Source organism: Biomphalaria glabrata, chromosome 7 (assembly GCF_947242115.1).
Source record: "Biomphalaria glabrata chromosome 7, xgBioGlab47.1, whole genome shotgun sequence".
NCBI classification, from domain to species: Eukaryota; Metazoa; Mollusca; class Gastropoda; family Planorbidae; genus Biomphalaria; species Biomphalaria glabrata.
This window is the reverse complement of record NC_074717.1, coordinates 28,229,673-28,248,450: the sequence shown is the minus strand read 5'-3', so window position 1 is coordinate 28,248,450 and position 18,778 is coordinate 28,229,673. Positions and strand designations below refer to the sequence as shown.

The window sequence follows — 18,778 nt, the reverse complement described above, 5'->3', positions numbered from 1 at the left end:
CTTCTATCTCCTCAGACGTATCCAATCCAAAAGAAGACACCAAGTCACGTGATTCCGCCCAGTTTAACCTCCCCCCAAGGGAACACTGGGAAAACAGGTTCCAGTTTCTCTTGTCCACTATCGGCTACGCTGTTGATTTGTCCAATGTTTGGAGATTCCCGTTCTTGTGTTATAAAAATGGAGGAGGTGAGAGCAAAGGCTGAAGTTGGTTTCTTCAAAGTATTTAGCAAATAGGTCAGGGCCAAATACAGCACACTTTCTAGCTAGCGTAAAACACATGACCCTCCTGTCACTGAGTCGCCGATTTCATTTTCATTGATTTTTACAGCAATTCACTCCTTTTTATGACCTCTCCTCAAGACATGAAGTTATTGTTATTATCAGAATCTAATCAGCCAATCCAAACACACACACACACACACTACATTACAAATAGGTTCAAATGATTTAGGCTGCTGTATGTAGTAAGATTAATCATTTCAGTTGTGGCGTGAGATTAATAAGTACGAAATAACACATGTAATCTTATCAAGACTATCTAAGAAAAGCAATCTTATCAACGCAATATAAGACATGTAATCTTATCAAGGCAATATAAGAAAAGCAATCTTATCAAGGCAATATAAGACGTAATTTTATCAAGGCAATATAAGACATGTAATCTTATCAAGGCAATATAAGACATGTAATCTTATCAAGGCAATATAAGACATGTAATCTTATCAAGGCAATATAAGACATGTAATTTTATCAAGGCAATATAAGACGTAATTTTATCAAGGCAATATAAGACATGTAATTTTATCAAGGCAATATAAGACGTAATTTTATCAAGGCAATATAAGACGTAATTTTATCAAGGCAATATAAGACGTAATTTTATCAAGGCAATATAAGACGTAATCTTATCAAGGCATAGTGCAATGAGAATTAGAACATGACAACACATAAACTCAAATCAGAAAATGTTAAAGCGTGAAATTAAAATGGTAATTTACTTAAGTTTAATTCTACACGTCGATGTCTGTAGATCACTGCATTTAGGTTGAATTGCATAGATTTTGCAAGTATTTTGAAGCACGTATGTCGCTGCATGTATGTTGTAATATGTATGTCGCTGTATCTAGTTTTCAGCTAGATCAGGTATTATGTATGTCGCTGTATCTAGTTTTCAGCTAGATAAGGTATTATGTATGTCGCTGTATCTAGTTTTCAGCTGGATCAGGTATTATGTATGTCGCTGTATATAGCTTTCAGTTAGATCAGGTATTATGTATGTCGCTGTATCTAGTTTTCAGCTAGATCAGGTATTATGTATGTCGCTGTATCTAGTTTTCAGCTAGATCAGGTATTATGTATATCGCTGTATCTAGTTTTCAGCTAGATCAGGTATTATGTATGTCGCTGTATATAGTTTTCAGTTAGATCAGGTATTATGTATGTCGCTGTATATAGTTTTCAGCTAGATCAGGTATTATTTATGTCGCTGTATATAGTTTTCAGTTAGATCAGGTATTATGTATGTCGCTGTATATAGTTTTCAGCTAGATCAGGTATTATTTATGTCGCTGTATATAGTTTTCAGTTAGATCAGGTATTATGTATGTCGCTGTATATAGTTTTCAGCTAGATCAGGTATTATGTATGTCGCTGTATATAGTTTTCAGTTAGATCAGGTATTATGTATGTCGCTGTATATAGTTTTCAGTTAGATCAGGTATTATGTATGTCGCTGTATATAGTTTTCAGTTAGATCAGGTATTATGTATGTCGCTGTATATAGTTTTCAGCTAGATCAGGTATTATGTATATCGCTGTATATAGTTTTCAGCTAGATCAGGTATTATGTATGTCGCTGTATATAGTTTTCAGCTAGATCAGGTATTATGTATGTCGCTGTATATAGTTTTCAGCTAGATCAGGTATTATGTATGTCGCTGTATATAGTTTTCAGCTAGATCAGGTATTATGTATGTCGCTGTATATAGTTTTCAGTTAGATCAGGTATTATGTATGTCGCTGTATATAGTTTTCAGTTAGATCAGGTATTATGTATGTCGCTGTATATAGTTTTCAGTTAGATCAGGTATTATGTATGTCGCTGTATATAGTTTTCAGTTAGATCAGGTATTATGTATGTCGCTGTATATAGTTTTCAGTTAGATCAGGTATTATGTATGTCGCTGTATATAGTTTTCAGTTAGATCAGGTATTATGTATATCGCTGTATATAGTTTTCAGTTAGATCAGGTATTATGTATGTCGCTGTATATAGTTTTCAGTTAGATCAGGTATTATGTATGTCGCTGTATATAGTTTTCAGTTAGATCAGGTATTATGTATATCGCTGTATATAGTTTTCAGTTAGATCAGGTATTATGTATGTCGCTGTATATAGTTTTCAGTTAGATCAGGTATTATGTATGTCGCTGTATATAGTTTTCAGTTAGATCAGGTATTATGTATGTCGCTGTATATAGTTTTCAGTTAGATCAGGTATTATGTATGTCGCTGTATATAGTTTTCAGTTAGATCAGGTATTATGTATATCGCTGTATATAGTTTTCAGTTAGATCAGGTATTATGTATGTCGCTGTATATAGTTTTCAGTTAGATCAGGTATTATGTATGTCGCTGTATATAGTTTTCAGTTAGATCAGGTATTATGTATGTCGCTGTATATAGTTTTCAGTTAGATCAGGTATTATGTATGTCGCTGTATATAGTTTTCAGTTAGATCAGGTATTATGTATGTCGCTGTATATAGTTTTCAGTTAGATCAGGTATTATGTATGTCGCTGTATATAGTTTTCAGTTAGATCAGGTATTATGTATGTCGCTGTATATAGTTTTCAGTTAGATCAGGTATTATGTATGTCGCTGTATATAGTTTTCAGTTAGATCAGGTATTATGTATGTCGCTGTATATAGTTTTCAGTTAGATCAGGTATTATGTATGTCGCTGTATATAGTTTTCAGTTAGATCAGGTATTATGTATGTCGCTGTATATAGTTTTCAGTTAGATCAGGTATTATGTATGTCGCTGTATATAGTTTTCAGTTAGATCAGGTATATTTCTGTACGTAGGCCTACCTCGCTTTGTTGGAACCTAAATATACCACAATTTTTAGCAATATAAATAGATGACCAGAGAAACCCTGCTGCATCCTGTTGATGAGGTCTTCAAATTGACCTGCCAATTGTCTTTCAAACGGCTATCATTCTTTGATCCCAAATTCAATGCGATTTTATCAAGTCTATAAAACAGGTCTACACTATATGTATTTAAATCAAACGTTTCCTAGTGAATACTTAATGTCTATCGACTCTATACCGAACATTCAAACGAAAAGCTTTAGACACTAAAGCTTCACTCATTAATTTCATAAAGATCAGATGTTTCTAAAACCTTGGCACTTTACGTTTTAACTTTTAGTTGGCAGCAAATGAAACACTGTCTGGGTTAAAAAAAAAAAAAGGCGTTATGTTTAAATAGTTTTACCAAGAATTCTAGATCAAATAAGACATTAGCAAGCCTATTCTTTAATCTTGAAGTGTATTTTGCAATCCATTGAAAATATAGTAACTTTATACTACAAACAACAAATAAACAAGAAAAATATATTAAAAAATATTTAAAAAAAAGAAAGCTTATATTAAATGTAATTGTATCAATCCAGTCATGTATGATAGACCTAGACATATAAATGTGTGAGATAGAAATATTTTTACTCATTGTTTTTGTTTAGATTTTAGAGTTTTCAATTCGCTATGATCCTATCACTTGTCTGGACCAGTTGGGAAAGGTTGAGAGAAGAAGGGGGGTATCTTGGGGAATTTAAAGTAAAAGTAGAGTAGCAATTATGCATAAAACTCTAAACCATAATCTTCAAATACAAAATCTAATAAAATACTCATAAAGACACCAAGATAAAGGGCATGATACACTCCACGTTCCATATGCTAGGACAAATTTGTACAAATGCTCCTTCTTCCCTAGTGCTGTTAGAGCATGGAATGTGTTGCCTGGCCTAGCCAGGAAAAATAAATGGCTTGTGGGAATTTAAGTCATTGGTTAACATGCATGACGCGTAGGACGTAATCATCTTCTTTTTTGAATTAACGTCTGCATTTTATAAGATAAGATAAGATGTTTACATGATCTTTTTCTAAATGCATAACAAATGTTCACTCGGCTCTCAAGATTCCTCAAGGGGACTAATTTAGCTTATTGCACCACATCTGTCAAGTACAATTTCTTTCCCTTGTTCAAAATACCAAACAAAATAATTAATTACCAATGGTTAATTAACTAATTAGTTAATTTTTTAAATTGATTCTAGTGTTGTCAGGTAAAAGAAATGATTGTGCAAAATTATTTCAGCTTAATCCGTCATTGGGTGTGGGAGAAATAACGTGTACAAACTTTTTACCAAACAAACAGATAAGCAGAGTGAGTTGATATTTGTAAAAAAATACTTCTTTTTAAAACAAAACTTATCAATAATGTAGGATTTTTTTTCAATATCAATGCAAACAATTAATGACCACTAATTAATTGACTAATTGTATTTTTCTTTATTCATTCATATTTGTTTTGTACAATAAATAATTGTGTGAAGTTTCAACTTGATCCAAGAATGGGTGTAAAAGAAATAACGTGTACAAACATTGTACCAGACAGACAGAGTTGATATAAACTTTGTGATAAGTGACTCGTATTATGCAGAGAGGTGCTGGGAATGACTTCATGTTGGTTTTAATACAATTTATTTGAATGTGTTGCATTATATAGGCTATGATAAGTTATCCCATGTCTATAATGAGCTGTGAAATCTTAATTAGATGCATGAATCTTATTCAAAATTTTCATTGAGGGGCTTACAGTAGCCATGAAGTAGTAACATTTTTTAAATGTTTAATGTGAAGAGTCATTGAAAGTGGAATCAGGTAAATAAGCAGAAGGACTTCTTTTTATTATGTTGTTAAAGTGAGTTGTATTTTGTTTTAATTGTTCACCATATTATTATTAATACTCCTCTATATAGATAGATAGATAAATTGATGGATAGATTTATAATTCCTACTCTTCTTTTTTTTTCAGGGGCTTTTCTTATTCCATATTTTACCACATTAATATTTGGAGCCATGCCTGTGTTTTTTATGGAGATGTGTTTGGGTCAATTTAACCGTTGTGGACCAACTGCTGTCTGGGACAAGATGGCCCCCATGTTCAAAGGTAGTCTCATTGAAATACACAGATAGAATTAGACTAAGCGAGTCGTCTTCTTCGTGTCAGTTGGGTCCATTTTATGGTCTGTCAAAGCTTTTTTAAAATTCCCCTTTTTTTGTAAGGCTATAATTACTCAAATTAAAATTAACAGATGACTTTAAGAAGAGCAATTACTTTAGTCTTAATAATTAATGAATTAAATATAATTTAAAAAAAAATGAAATTTACTCTGTCTCTATTCCTCCGCCCCCGAAAGAAATAATCCCGCGCATGTATAAATCTAGTGAGAGTATATATAATTCTTGTTTAGTGATACAGATCCAGACATGGAAACATTTCAAAACAGTCATCTAGACTAGAAGACCAGACTCATATATGCGACATAGAAGGTTCAAATGTTGGTGATATGCCAATAGATCCAGACTGAAAAGACGGCGCGCAAAATGTTCGAGTACTTCTATTTCTTTCTTTCATTCTTTAAAGCAGTGATGCCCAACCTTACTTGTCCGGCGGGCCATTTTCATTTCCAACCCTCGTGTCGCGGGCCACGAAAAGATACAAAAAAAACGAAATGAAATTAGCCTGAATCTATTTGATTAGTAATAGAAACCAGTTGATCTAGTACCCCTAGTTTAACAATCTATCATTCGCGGCTCAAATCAAGAATGTCGCCATATTTGTTTCATAATGCCGTTTATATGTTGTTGTATTTTTAAACAGCCACACTTTTCTAATGAAGCAAATATGTTGGCCTACTATCATGTTCCACAAATAAGTAAATATCTGTTCACTTTTCCTGGTAGATTGTCCATTCAAAGTCCCAACTCATAAACACCCAAATGTTACAATTCATGGTAGGCCTAGCTAGCCACTAGAGAGGGGGCCATAACGTAGGTAAAGATACATTCGTCATCCTTTTTTATTTCGAGGGTTGTCTTCTACACTTTGTGCTAACGTTTAGGCGGGCCGGATGGAACCACTTCGCGGGCCGGATCTGGCCCGCGGGCCGTATTTTGGGCATCACTGCTTTAAAGCATGCCGGCATACATAATAAAGATTGTCTACACCTCCACAAGATTTAATTTGAAAGATTAATATATTTCGAAAAAGCATATTGGTCAAACCAGAGTTTTCTGTGCGTGGCCAATTAGGTAGTATTTTTTCCCCCAAAATATACTTTAGCTGCAAATTTCTTTGAAAATCGTAAAGGCCGTTTTCTAGATCCGTGTCCATCCACCTTGTTCTACCCATGAAGACTTTGCAAACTGATAAGAGGAATTGTAAATAACTCTCGACTGTGGTTTTTGTGAATTGCAGAGCCTTACTGTACTAGCGTAGTTCTCAGCATTGAAGGCTAGATATAGAACCAAATATAAACAAGAAATTTTTTTAAAAATCCTTTTTTAAAAAAAGTTGCTTAACTTAATGCGAAAATCTCCGTCCTTAAAAACAATATCTACCAATCATGGGCGTAGCCAGGTGGGGTGGGGTTTTGGGGTTCAACCCCCCCCCGAAGGGGGGAGTCGGAATTTAGTGACTGATTTTTTGCTTTGATTTTGTTTATTTTAGGTGAGATTTTAATACTAAACCATCACTTGCCCCAGCACAACCAAAGGGGTTTTGAGTTTAAAACCCCCTACCAGGGGTTTTTGAGTTTAAAACCCCCTACCAGGGGGGTTCGAGTTTAAAACCACCTACTAGGGGGGGTTCGAGTTTAAAAACCCCTACCAGGGGGGTTCGAGTTTAAAACCCCTACCAGAGGGGTTCGAGTTAAAAAAAAACTACTAGGGGTTTTGAGTTTAAAACCCCCTACCAGGGGTTTTGAGTTTTAAACCCCCTACCTGGGGTTTTTGCAGTTAACTTCCCCTCTTCTATAAAACAAAACAAAAAAAATGCAAACGAAAATCCCCTAATTCCAAAAGCACAGTTAAGGAAGATTTTTATTTTAAAACCCCGTCTAAAATTTACGATAAACCCCCTCTTTAATATAAAAAAAGCAGCTAATTACTCACTCAAAATGTTATGAGCGTAGCTAAATTGTTTTGACTCAGTTTTGAGTTTAAACCCCACTTCAGCGGGGTTTGAAGGTAAAAATACCTCTTTAATAATAAAAACAAAGCAAATTATACACTAAAAATAAAAATGGTATGAGTGTAGTCAAAGTGGTTTTGAGTTTAAACTCCCCTCCAGTGGGGTTTGAGGATAAATTTAAATACATCTTTAGTGTAAGAAAAAAAAGCAAATTACGCACTCAAAATGCTATGAACGTTGCCGAAAGGGGTTTTGAGTTTAAACCCCCATTCAGAGGGGTTTGGTGCTAAAAATACATCTTCAATATAAAAAAAAAAGCAAATTACACACTAAAATTATTTGAGCGAAGCCAAGCCAATCGAGGGTTTTGAGTTTAAGATCCCCCTACAGAACATTTTGAGGTGGAAAACCCCCAACAGAAGATTTTGACGTTAAAACTTCTCTTTTCGATATAAAATCTAAAGCAATCTACAGTCACTTAATTCCAAGAGCGTATTCAAGAGAGGTTAAACATTTTTACCAGTGGCAGGGCTCCATTAATAAACTGCAGTTAATAGTCATCTACCGAAATCGAAAAACACTAAATGTGGCTCAACAAAGATGGCTAAGATAGATTTTAGGAGTCAGTTATAGAGATCAGGTCTAAATCAAGGAAATCCTATACCGACCCCTTAGTAAGATTGTGAGAGAACGACGCATGAGGTTTGCGGGACATGTTCTCCGACAAAATGAATTAAGCATAAGAAGAGTTGCAATGATATCCTAGTACAACTTGACGCCACTCATTCATGGAGGTCCTCATAGTTGGTGGGAAGAGGCTTCAGACATTACCAGTCACAGATTTTTATGGAAACAGCTTGACGTCAAATGCTCCAAACGGCGTGGGAGGGTCTAGGTCAGTAAGAATATTACATTAGGTTTTTGAAATAAAACTTTTTTAATAGCAGGAAAATGCAGTGTAGATACCTCAGAATATGCATTTTTTTGGCTTTCAATACCAGAAATAGTGCTTGGAAGCGGGGCTTCGCCCCGCGATGGGGAGCTCCTAACGCTCCCCCAGACCCCCTTGCTAGTATTGGCGGGGAGTCTACAATTTTATGAAAACAGCTTGATGGCAAATGCGCCGAACGACGAGGGAGGGTCTTAGTCAGTAAGAATAACACATTAGGTTTTTGAAATAGAACTTTTTAATAGCAGGAAAATGCACTGTAGATACCTCAGAATATGCATTTTGTTGGTTTTCAATATCAGAAATAGTGCTTGGCGGCGGGGCTTCGCCCCGCGTTGGGGGAGCTCCTAGCGTTCCCCAAGACCCCTTTGCTAGTAATGGCGGAGAATCTACAATTTTTCCACTAACTCATGGAAGAACCTATTCTAGGGCACAATAAACGTCTTCTGAAAGAATGAAGGGTCAGAATGTAATAAAGATTTTGTACGCACACACACACACACATAAATAGATATAATTGTTTTTTCGCCGGGGGGGGGGGGGGGGGTCGGGGGGGGAGAAAAAATTCACCCCCCCAACCCCCCCCCCCCCCCCAAAAAAAAAATCCTGGCTACGCCCATGCTACCAATAATGTACAAGTTATTTCCCGTATTCGATATTATGCAAAATAATTAATTACCAATAATTAATTGAGTAATTGAGTATCTTTGTTTATTGATTCATACTTTGTTAGGTCCAATAAATTATTGTTTAAAATATCAATTTGATCGGAGAATGCATGAGGGAGAAATAGCGTTGATAATTATTTAAGGGGACTAAACCCAACAAATTTAGCCCTATCTGCAAATACTGAAGTATTAGTTTGCTTTTTGGTATCAAACTAAATAATTAGTTGCCATTAATTAATTGTTTAATTGATTACTTTAAAAAAATGGATTCATGTCTTGTCTATGTCAATGAATAATTGTGCGAAGTTTTAGCTTGATCCGAGAATTGGTGTGGGGGAAATAATGTGTACACACAGACAGACAGAAAGACAGACAGAGAAAGTAAGTTGATATAAGTTTTGTAAAAAGATAAGAACAATTCAGGAATACCATCAAATTAACTTCATGACGAGACGGGTACTCACGCAGCATCTGTCAATTCTGTTTCTTCCTTGTTCAGGGATCGGCATCGCCTCTTGCTTCATGGCCTACATAGTGGCCTTCTATTACAACGTCATCATTGGCTGGAGCTTCTTCTATCTCTTTGCCTCATTCACCAGCGTCTTGCCGTGGACCACATGTTTCAACCCTTTCAACAGCGGGAACTGCTGGCAGATCGGTTGGGACGCCAATGTCACAAACGCTTCCAGCGCTTCGGATGGCGCGGATGTCGACTCCCGGCCGCCGGACAACAGGACATACAATGCGAGTGTGTCTGTCTCCTCGACCATGGAGTATTTTGAGTAAGTTTTTGTATGCGTTTAGGCTCAAAGCTATATTCCCGACATTGTAACATAGCTGAGAGTTATATTATGACACTAAGTTATATTAAGACAGTAAGTTTTATTAAGACATTAAGTTATATTACGACATTAAGGTATATTTGAGACATTAAGCTATATTTGAGAAAGTAAATTATATTTCAGATACTAAAAAAAAACCTATATTTCCGACAATGTATCATTGTTAAGACACTGTTATATTTGAGACATTCAAGCTTTATTTGAGACATTAAGTTATATTGGAGACATTAAATTATGTTTCAAACAAAGTGTTATATTTGAGACATTATTTGATAAACCAATGTATATTTTAGACACCCTGTTATATTTGATACAGTACTTTCAATTTGAGAAACTGTGTTATATTTGAGAAACTGTGTTATATTTGAGACTCAAAGCTATAGTTAAGACTACGTTTTATTTGAGACATTTATATTTAAAACACTTCTTCATATTTACATATTGTGTTCGAGTTTCCATCTGTTTGTGCAGACTCTATTGTTGAAAGTCAGAAGAGTTTCTTCAGTACTTTATAACTTCTGGAAATGTTTGTCAAATGTTTTTCAAGTTTCGGATGTGCCTTCCAAGTTGAAGAGAATCTACTTCCTAGTTCAAGCCTTCCTCCGGACAACGGGGGGATGGCAGCGGGCAATGTATGATCCCGGGACCATCGACGTTCGATTGACAGTCCAACGCGCATACGGCACGATCAGGCTGCCATGTGTAGTCATCTAAATGCAATACTTGATGTTAAAATAATTGTGTCAGCTTTTTTCTGACGGGTGTAAGTTTCAGATGCTTCTTCAGAAATGAAGATCATTACACATAGAACCAAGTTTGCCATAGGAGGGCAGGGGCTGGAGTAGATGTCTGGAGGATTCGAGCCCGTGTCTTTCGAGATCTTGATGACAGTTCGGAGCGCATGCCACACGATTTGGCAGACACTTTTTTTATACAGATTTATTATATTTGAAATTTTGAGTCTGTTGAAAAATAATTTTCCTTTCTTTATTATTTTGAGATTAATGTAACCGTTGAACACTGAACGTCAAGATAATTACTTCCCCCTGTGGTGTATCTTGCTGAAAATATGACCTTCAGACGAGTTCAAATTTAAGTGAGATTTCACATTTATCTTCCCTTGTCTACTTTTAGTACGTCATTCTGAGACAACGCCCATTCTTTTTTGACGTCATAGAGTCACGTGGTGTTTAGAAATTTTTTATTAATAGAACCATTGAAACCGAGGAGACTTTCTTCAAACTCCTACACACTTGTAAAATTTGAACCTACTGAAGAAAAAAAATCACACACAAAAAAGCACAATAAAAGAATAACAGATTTCAAAAATGGAAGATTTGCTTCCACAGAAAAAAAAAGAATAAAAAAAAAGTAAAATAACAAAAAAAAAAAAAAAAACTTAGAATGAAGAGAAGAGAAGAGAAGAAGGTATTTTTAAAGCAAACCTGGGAGACTATTGGAAAGAGAATGGAGGAGTGAAACAGACTGTGAGAAAGAATGTACAAGAAATTAAGCGAAATTCTAAGGTTCCATTTAAACAAAATTCAAAAACTTATTCACAACAGAAGGCTACTGATGAAGGGGCGGGCACTTATTATATAAAAAAAAATTGTGGATGGCATCAAATACAAAACAAAACGTGCGCCCGGGGTAAGGTACATTAATGGCGCCCCCACCCCTCAATTTTCCATGAACATCACATAGAAATATAGGCTGATTGTGACGCCTAGCCCCCGTGAGGGTGGCGCCCTGAGGCATCGTGGCCCCTTTGCCCCCCCCCACCTCACTACGCCTCTGAAATCAAATGTTAAGGGAAACAAACTGAACACAAGATCACTTCCGGTCCATCAGTAAGTGTTCATTTAGACGTGTCTTCTTATTATCTCAGAACACTTGTGTTTCTTTGCCGTCGTATGGCAGGAAGTTCGTTGGGAGATTCCAAGAACGCACATTGGGGGGTGACAGCAAAGTAAAAAAGGTGTTTTTTTTTCAAAATCAGACACTATTGCTAAAGACTTGACGGTAGCTACAAACAAAGTGACTTCTCTGCATTGATTTCTTTTATAACAAATAATTTCCCTTGAAATTGAATAAAGATGTCCAAAACGTAATTAGATCATTAGATCATAATTTGTATCATCTTCTAACCCTCAGCCAACTTTCTTTAACTCTAGGGCACGCTACCTAGGGAAGTGTGACGTGCTGACTAAAACTAAAAAAAAAAAAAAGGTGGGTGGGTCGAAGACTGCCTTTTTTTTTAAAAAAGAAAGTCTGTTATTTGCATTGGAATTATAAGTATGTCTAAAATGTCTGGAACAGACGTGGTATCACCACAAATACAAAGCTAGGGATCTATAGAGCTGTCATCCTCCCTACATTGCTCTATGCCTCAGAAACGTGGTCAGTGTACAGAAAACATGCAAAGAAACTGAAACACTCCCACAGGACATGTCTTAGAAAAATATTGTATGTCAAATGGCAAGAAAAAATACCAGACACTAAAGTCCTTCGAAGAGCGGGTCTGCAAAGCATCCACATAATCCTGATGCAGTCCCAGCTGCGATGAGCAGGACACGTCTGCAGAATGGAAGACCGCCGCATCCTGTATGGTAAATTAAGGGAAGGAAAGCACTCACAAAGTGGACAAAGAAAACGCATCAGGGACACCCTCAAAGTTTCTCTGAAAGCGTTTAGCATAAACCCAGTCACCTTGGAGACAGAAGCACATGACAGAGCATCATGGCGTCGCGCTGTGAAAACTGGCGCACAGATTGCTGAGGAAAAGAAAACAGCGCTAGCAAAAGAAAAGCGCCAGAGAAGAAAAGCAAGGCCAATGACACTAGCTCCAGCTGGAATAACCTGCCCAGTAGGCAGCCAAACATTCCGGGCTCACATAGGTCTCACCAGCCACACGAGGATGCACAAAGCCCCAGTGCAAAGTCCTCAGCCCCCTGGATGACAAAAGTGGTCATCATCGAACCACGATGGACGAATTACATATAATTATAAATCCATATTTGGGTAATAATCTTAGCAATACAGAATGTGGCTAATCTGAAGAACTTTTTTTGAAAACATCACTGATATTTTTACATTTATTTTTTTCTGCAATGTATCACTATCAAAAGAGCTTTAATCAAATGCCTAACTAGAAATTATTAGATTTATTATTCGTAGGCTACTTAATACAATTAATTTGTGTTGGTTATAAAACCATCTGTTTAAGACGTGGCATGCTGGAGCTCCATCACAGCACAGGACTTGAGGACCTCGGGGTCATAAGGTGGCAGCTTCTTCTCTGTACATTCCTAACTTTCACCGTCTTGTACTTCTGTCTGTGGAAAGGCGTCAAAAGTACCGGCAAGGTGAGTTACTGAGCTTCGTCTGATGCACTAGAAGTAATTGAATTACTTTGTAAGTATATTTTGAAAAGTTCAGATAAATGAATTAATTATATTACTAGACATGATATTTAAGAAGGTTAATAAACACATCGTCAATATTATACAGTATCCGCATGAAGTATCATACCTGAACTTCTTGTTCACAAAAGTCATCAATTATTCCCGGTAGTTTAGAAATGTGTCCTTGGAATTAAAGCACTGGATTGCTATCAGGGGGGGACTGGGTATCAAAACCGGCCCGGGCATTACCATATAAACCGGCCCACAAATGTCATGTCATATATTTTTGGTGTGTGTGTGTGGGGGGGGGAATTTTAAACCTCTCCGCAATTTATATATATATTAGTGTGTGTCTATATGTAATTAATCTTCATTACATTCTTATCTTTCATTCTTTCAAACGTCTTTTCTACCCTAGAATACTCCCTATAATTAGTGAAAGGCAGTATACACCGCCAAGGGACAGCTAGGGAGTCTGGGGGAGCGCTGCAAGCTCCCCCAGTGGGGTCCGGGGCGAAGCCCCGGATCCAAGCATTATTTACGTTATTTTAAGCTTTAAAAATGCATATTTTGCGGTATCTACAGTGCAGTTAGCCTGCTATTCTTCCGCTAAAAAAAATCAAAAACTAAATCTTCTATTCAGTGGAGTCCAGCGACTGGTAGAAAAAAGTAAAATGCTTTAGTTTTTGTATTGGAGGTGGAGGGGGGGGGGAACCACAAAACCCCTTTTGGCTACGCTCATGAAATTTGGTGACTGTAGTTTGCTTAAGTTGACTGCAATGGGGAAGTAAGTAAAGTTTCCCTTTCAGACAATGAGATCTGAGGCCGGTGATGGTTTGAACTCCTCCCCTCTCGGCTACGCCCATGTGTTTTAACATAGGTGTAAGCCTAATTCTATTCAAAATATATAAAGTTTGATAACGCATCGAAAACTGGATGTATGCTTTCGTAGGCTTACATAATGTATTCTATTTATACATGTATGTAGTCTGAAAACTATAAACACTACAATAGCAGCCTTAATGAGTTTCAAACTTTTTGATATTATTTATAGATTACAGACGTTTCTTCAAAAAAATAAATATAACTAGGTCCTACGCATTTCATGTGTCAATCTAGTCATGCATGTTGATCTGTGACTTAAAATATGCTAAGTCATTGGTTTTCCTGGCTGACTCAGGCAACCCATTCCTTTAAAGTGGTATCACCACAAATACAAAACTAGGGGTCTATCGAGCCGTCGTCCTCCTTACATTGCTCTATGACTCAGAAACATTGATAGTGTACAGCATGGGCGTAGCCAGGATTTTTTTCGGGGAGGGTTTTGGGGGGGGGGATTTCATTTCGGGGGGGGGGGGTTTGAACCCCAAAAACCTCCCCCTGGCTACGCCCATGGTGTACAGTTAACATGCAAAGAAACTGAATCACTACCACGACATTTCTGTGAAAAATACTGAATGTCAAATGGCAAGACAAAATACCAGATAATGAAGTCCTTCAAAGAGCGGGTCTGCAAAGCATCCACACAAACCTGATGCAGTCCCAGCTGCTATGGGCTGGACATGTATGCAGAATGGAAGACCACCGCATCCTTAAACGACTCTTGTATGGCCAACTAAGCGAAGGAAAGAGCTCGCAAGGTTGTCAAAGAAAGCGCTTCAGGGACACCCTCAAAGCTTCTATGAAGGAGTTCAGCATAGACCCAGCCACCTTTGAGACAGAGGCACATGACAGAGCATCATGACGTCGCGCTGTGAAAACCGGTGCCAAGGTTGCTGAGGAAAAGAGAACAAATCTGGCAGAAGAAAAACGCCAGAGAAGAAAAGCAAGGCCAATGACACTAGCTCCAGCTGGAATAACCTGCCCAGTGTGCGGCCGAACATTCCGGGCTCACATGGATCTCACCAGCCACACGAGGAGACATAAAACCCCAGTGCAAAGCCCTCAGCCCCCTGGATGACAAAGTGGTCATAATCTAACTACGATGGACGAACTATATATATTCCTTTACAAGATAAGAGAAAGCAGAACGGTTAGAGAGGTACTTCTAAATGTGTTAAAGCTCTTGCTTCGTCCTAGTACATTCTCAAAAAAGCGATTTGTATATGAATATATTATTTAAAATAAAAATGATTCTAAATCTCCTTTCATTAAATATCGGATGTGACAGCGCTATATAAATTATTGTAATAATTTTCATCATCAATGACTTCGTACTAAGCATAAATTTGCCATTAATCATACAATCATAAATGTACTTTTGTTGGTTTCGATCTAGATTTATGTTTTAACTAAATAATTTTTTTTTGTAAGCCTTAAGTGTAGTATTTTTAGATCTGTTATTACAAATAAACAACAAGAAAATTACTTTTTTCTTTTCCAATCGCAGAAAGTAGAGCTTTATACGGTTATACCCATATTGAGCTATGAATAAGTTGGGTGGTTTGCTATTTCGCGGCTGTGTGTATGTGTTTAATTTAACTTCTATTAAGTTTTGTTAACGAGCTAATTGTCTCCCCTTTTGACGCATTATATCAATGTTTTCAAACTTAACCTCTCCCATCCCTCTTGTGGTGAAATAGTTACTATTTGTTTATGTTTGTGTAACGTCGTGAGAATGTGTTCACAACATTGATCTAGTGTGCTACAGTCCAAGTCTCTTTCGTCAGTTCATGTGTCGTTCTAGTTTAATAAAGCCCTGTTTTAGGTTACTCTTCAGTGTTCCTTTATTTCTTATTACAATTTATGCTTGGCGCTAAACTGAAGCCTAGATTCTTCAAACAGTTTTCAGGCACCCTCATCAAAGCTACCCAACCATTTCAGAGAGTAAGCATTGATTTTAAGGGGCCACTCCCATCTGCTACTCACAATAAATACTTATTAACAATGGTGGATGAGTACTCACGCTTCCCATTTGCCTACCCATGTCCCGATATGTCCTCATCCACTGTCATAAAGTGTTTCAATCAGCTGTTTTCCTTTGTTGGGATGCCAGAGTACGTCCATTCTGACAGAGGTACGTCCTTTATGTCGAGGGAGGTGCAATCCTTTCTGCACGAGAGGGGAATAGCTACAAGTAGAACAACCGCCTTTAATCCTTCAGGCAACGGACAAATTGAACGACTAAACAAAACTCTATGGAACGCTGTTACTTTAGCACTGAAAGACCTCGATCTCCCGATCTCGAGATGGGAGCTTGTCTTGAACCAGGCCCTATACTCGATTAGATCATTACTATCTACGGCAACAAACGAAACTCCACATGAGAGAGTTTTCCGGTTCAACCGGAAATCCTCCTTCGGGATATCTATCCCCACTTGGCTATCTAGCCCAGGTAGAGTGTTGCTGAGAAGAGAGAACCGATCTTCAAAGTATGATCCTCTCACGGAGGAAGTCGAATTGCTGATGTGCAACCCCCAATATGCTGTCGTACGGTTGCCCAGCGGTAAAGAGGAGACGGTCTCTCTAAGACGCTTGGCTCCCACCCCCTCCCCATCCACAACAACAAGTGAACCTTCGTTCTTCCCTCAGGGTGAGGATAATGAATATCCTCCAGAAACTCAAAACACGGAAGTACCAGTCAACACCCCTACGGTGATACAAGAAAGGAAAGAACCCCTGGTAGGCTCTGAGGACCTCCGAGCGCTTCCTCTTGAAAATACCCCACTTGACGCTCAGGAACTCACTAGTGACTCCCAAACTGTAGAACAGGATAGTCAACCCCGTTACAACTTGAGAGAGAGAAGAACCAGACCGAACTATAGAGTCTAGAGTTGTTCCTTTATTGCACTACATATGTTCTACATAAACTGGCATTGTTTATCTCTTGCTACTGATATTAGAGTTTACTTTTCACTTACTTACGTACATGTCTACTTACTACACTATTTGTTAATATTTAAAACAGAAACTAGTAATTGTTTATAAGTCATACAACAGATACTGGTTTTTAGGTTTCTTTGCATCACCATTCACTATTGTTTACAAGAGAAATTAATATTTCGACACTATTTATTGATCTATTGTATTACAGGCACTGGCATTCTCTTTTATTTATGCTATTGGCCTACTATATTACTATACTTGCTATTTTAATTCTAGGCGGGGTGAATGTGGTGAAATAGTTACTATTTGTTTATGTTTGTGTAACGTCGTGAGAATGTGTTCACAACATTGATCTAGTGTGCTACAGTCCAAGTCTCTTTCGTCAGTTCATGTGTCGTTCTAGTTTAATAAAGCCCTGTTTTAGGTTACTCTTCAGTGTTCCTTTATTTCTTATTACACCTCTTTTTCGTTAACTTTCAATGGAACCATAAAAAAAAAAAACGGGTGAGGGAAGGAGTAAAACAAAATAGGAGTGCCATCAAAGGCCCATGCCGACCAGCAAAATGATCAGGCCAAACAGTCTTGAAGACATCAAAGTAGTGTTGAAGGCCATGCCGCTCGTGCATAACAGAAAGTACGCTCTAACGTTTTACAAATGATAACACGTACAGTGTATAGTGTAATTCTTAAATTTTATTCTTGTTGAATTTCAAACAAAATTAATTGTAATAATAATAAAAAAAAACAAAAAACAAGAAGAAAACGTGTTCGGGTCTTTGTGTCTTGCTGCTGTCACTTTTTTTAAAGTTGTCTGCATTTAATTTTTTTTTCTTTGGTCGCGACCAGACCGGCCCATTTTGGTACCGGCCCACCGGGCATTTGCCCGTTTGCCCATATAGCCAGTCCGCCCGTGATTGCTATTTAAAAGTGAGGAGGATATGCAACGATCTTAACAAAGGTGCCTCAAAATTCTTTGTCTCCTTTAAATTGATGTCAAACATTTTGTCAGGACTTTTGCGCTGTGGGAAGTCCTCAGGACTTTGTTGTGTGGGACCAGTTAGGACGATGTCTTCTGTTTCCCATACTTGTGACGAGCAATACAAATTAAGATATATGATATTTCAACATGTGACTCGGAGTCCTAGCCAGTGACATGGTTGACCAATGACATTAATTTTTCAAATGACCCGAAGTTTGAGAACCTGATTCTCGTTTTCCCATGAGGAGCTTGAGTACTTTGTGTAGGGTAACAGATAGCAGGAAAATAATACAAATGAGTTTGTATATCTAAAAGTCAACAGTCTGGCTGGCAAAAAGGAAGCACTCATCAGTGTGTAAGACATATTGTAAGACGTGACAAGCTACAGTGGAGGGAGCACAAAGAAAGGTTCGTTCAAAGAAAAGTTGGCTGGATGACATGAAAGAATCGACCAGCCTCTCTCTTGATATCCTGCTAAGAACAGCTGCTGAACATGAAAAGTGTAACCGTCACAGCGACAATGATGATAATGTTGATGATGACCTTCGCTACATTTTCTGGACGCTGATTGGCCGAAATAATAGTATAGCACATGAACTGGTTCAATCGCCACCAATCGTTAGAGTATGTCTCACCACTGACCTGCTAGGTGTGTAGACCAATAGCTCGTTGCCCCGTCACAGGTCTTGACGTCAGAAACAGTTGGAGCGTTAAAGTTGTTAAAAGAATGGGAAATAGTTCGTTTGCAAAAATAGTGTACATATATAAAGTTAAATAATTTAATTTCGCGGGCGGTCTCGGAACGTATCCTCTTCGAAAGTCAAGAAAACACTGGACTATTTTTTT

General features: G+C 37.5%; 1 protein-coding gene across 2 annotated transcripts in view; it reads left to right on the top strand.

The window, feature by feature from the left end:
* LOC106058532 (sodium-dependent noradrenaline transporter-like) overlaps window positions 1-18,778 on the top strand; it is a 131,311-nt gene that overhangs the window by 91,255 nt on the left and 21,278 nt on the right. For both annotated transcript variants that reach the window (XM_056035027.1, XM_056035029.1), the window contains 4 exons: window positions 16-186; window positions 5,106-5,240; window positions 9,382-9,664; window positions 12,951-13,089. In XM_056035027.1, coding sequence (XP_055891002.1) covers window positions 16-186; window positions 5,106-5,240; window positions 9,382-9,664; window positions 12,951-13,089 — 728 coding nt within the window. The remainder of the gene's footprint in view (window positions 1-15; window positions 187-5,105; window positions 5,241-9,381; window positions 9,665-12,950; window positions 13,090-18,778) is intronic.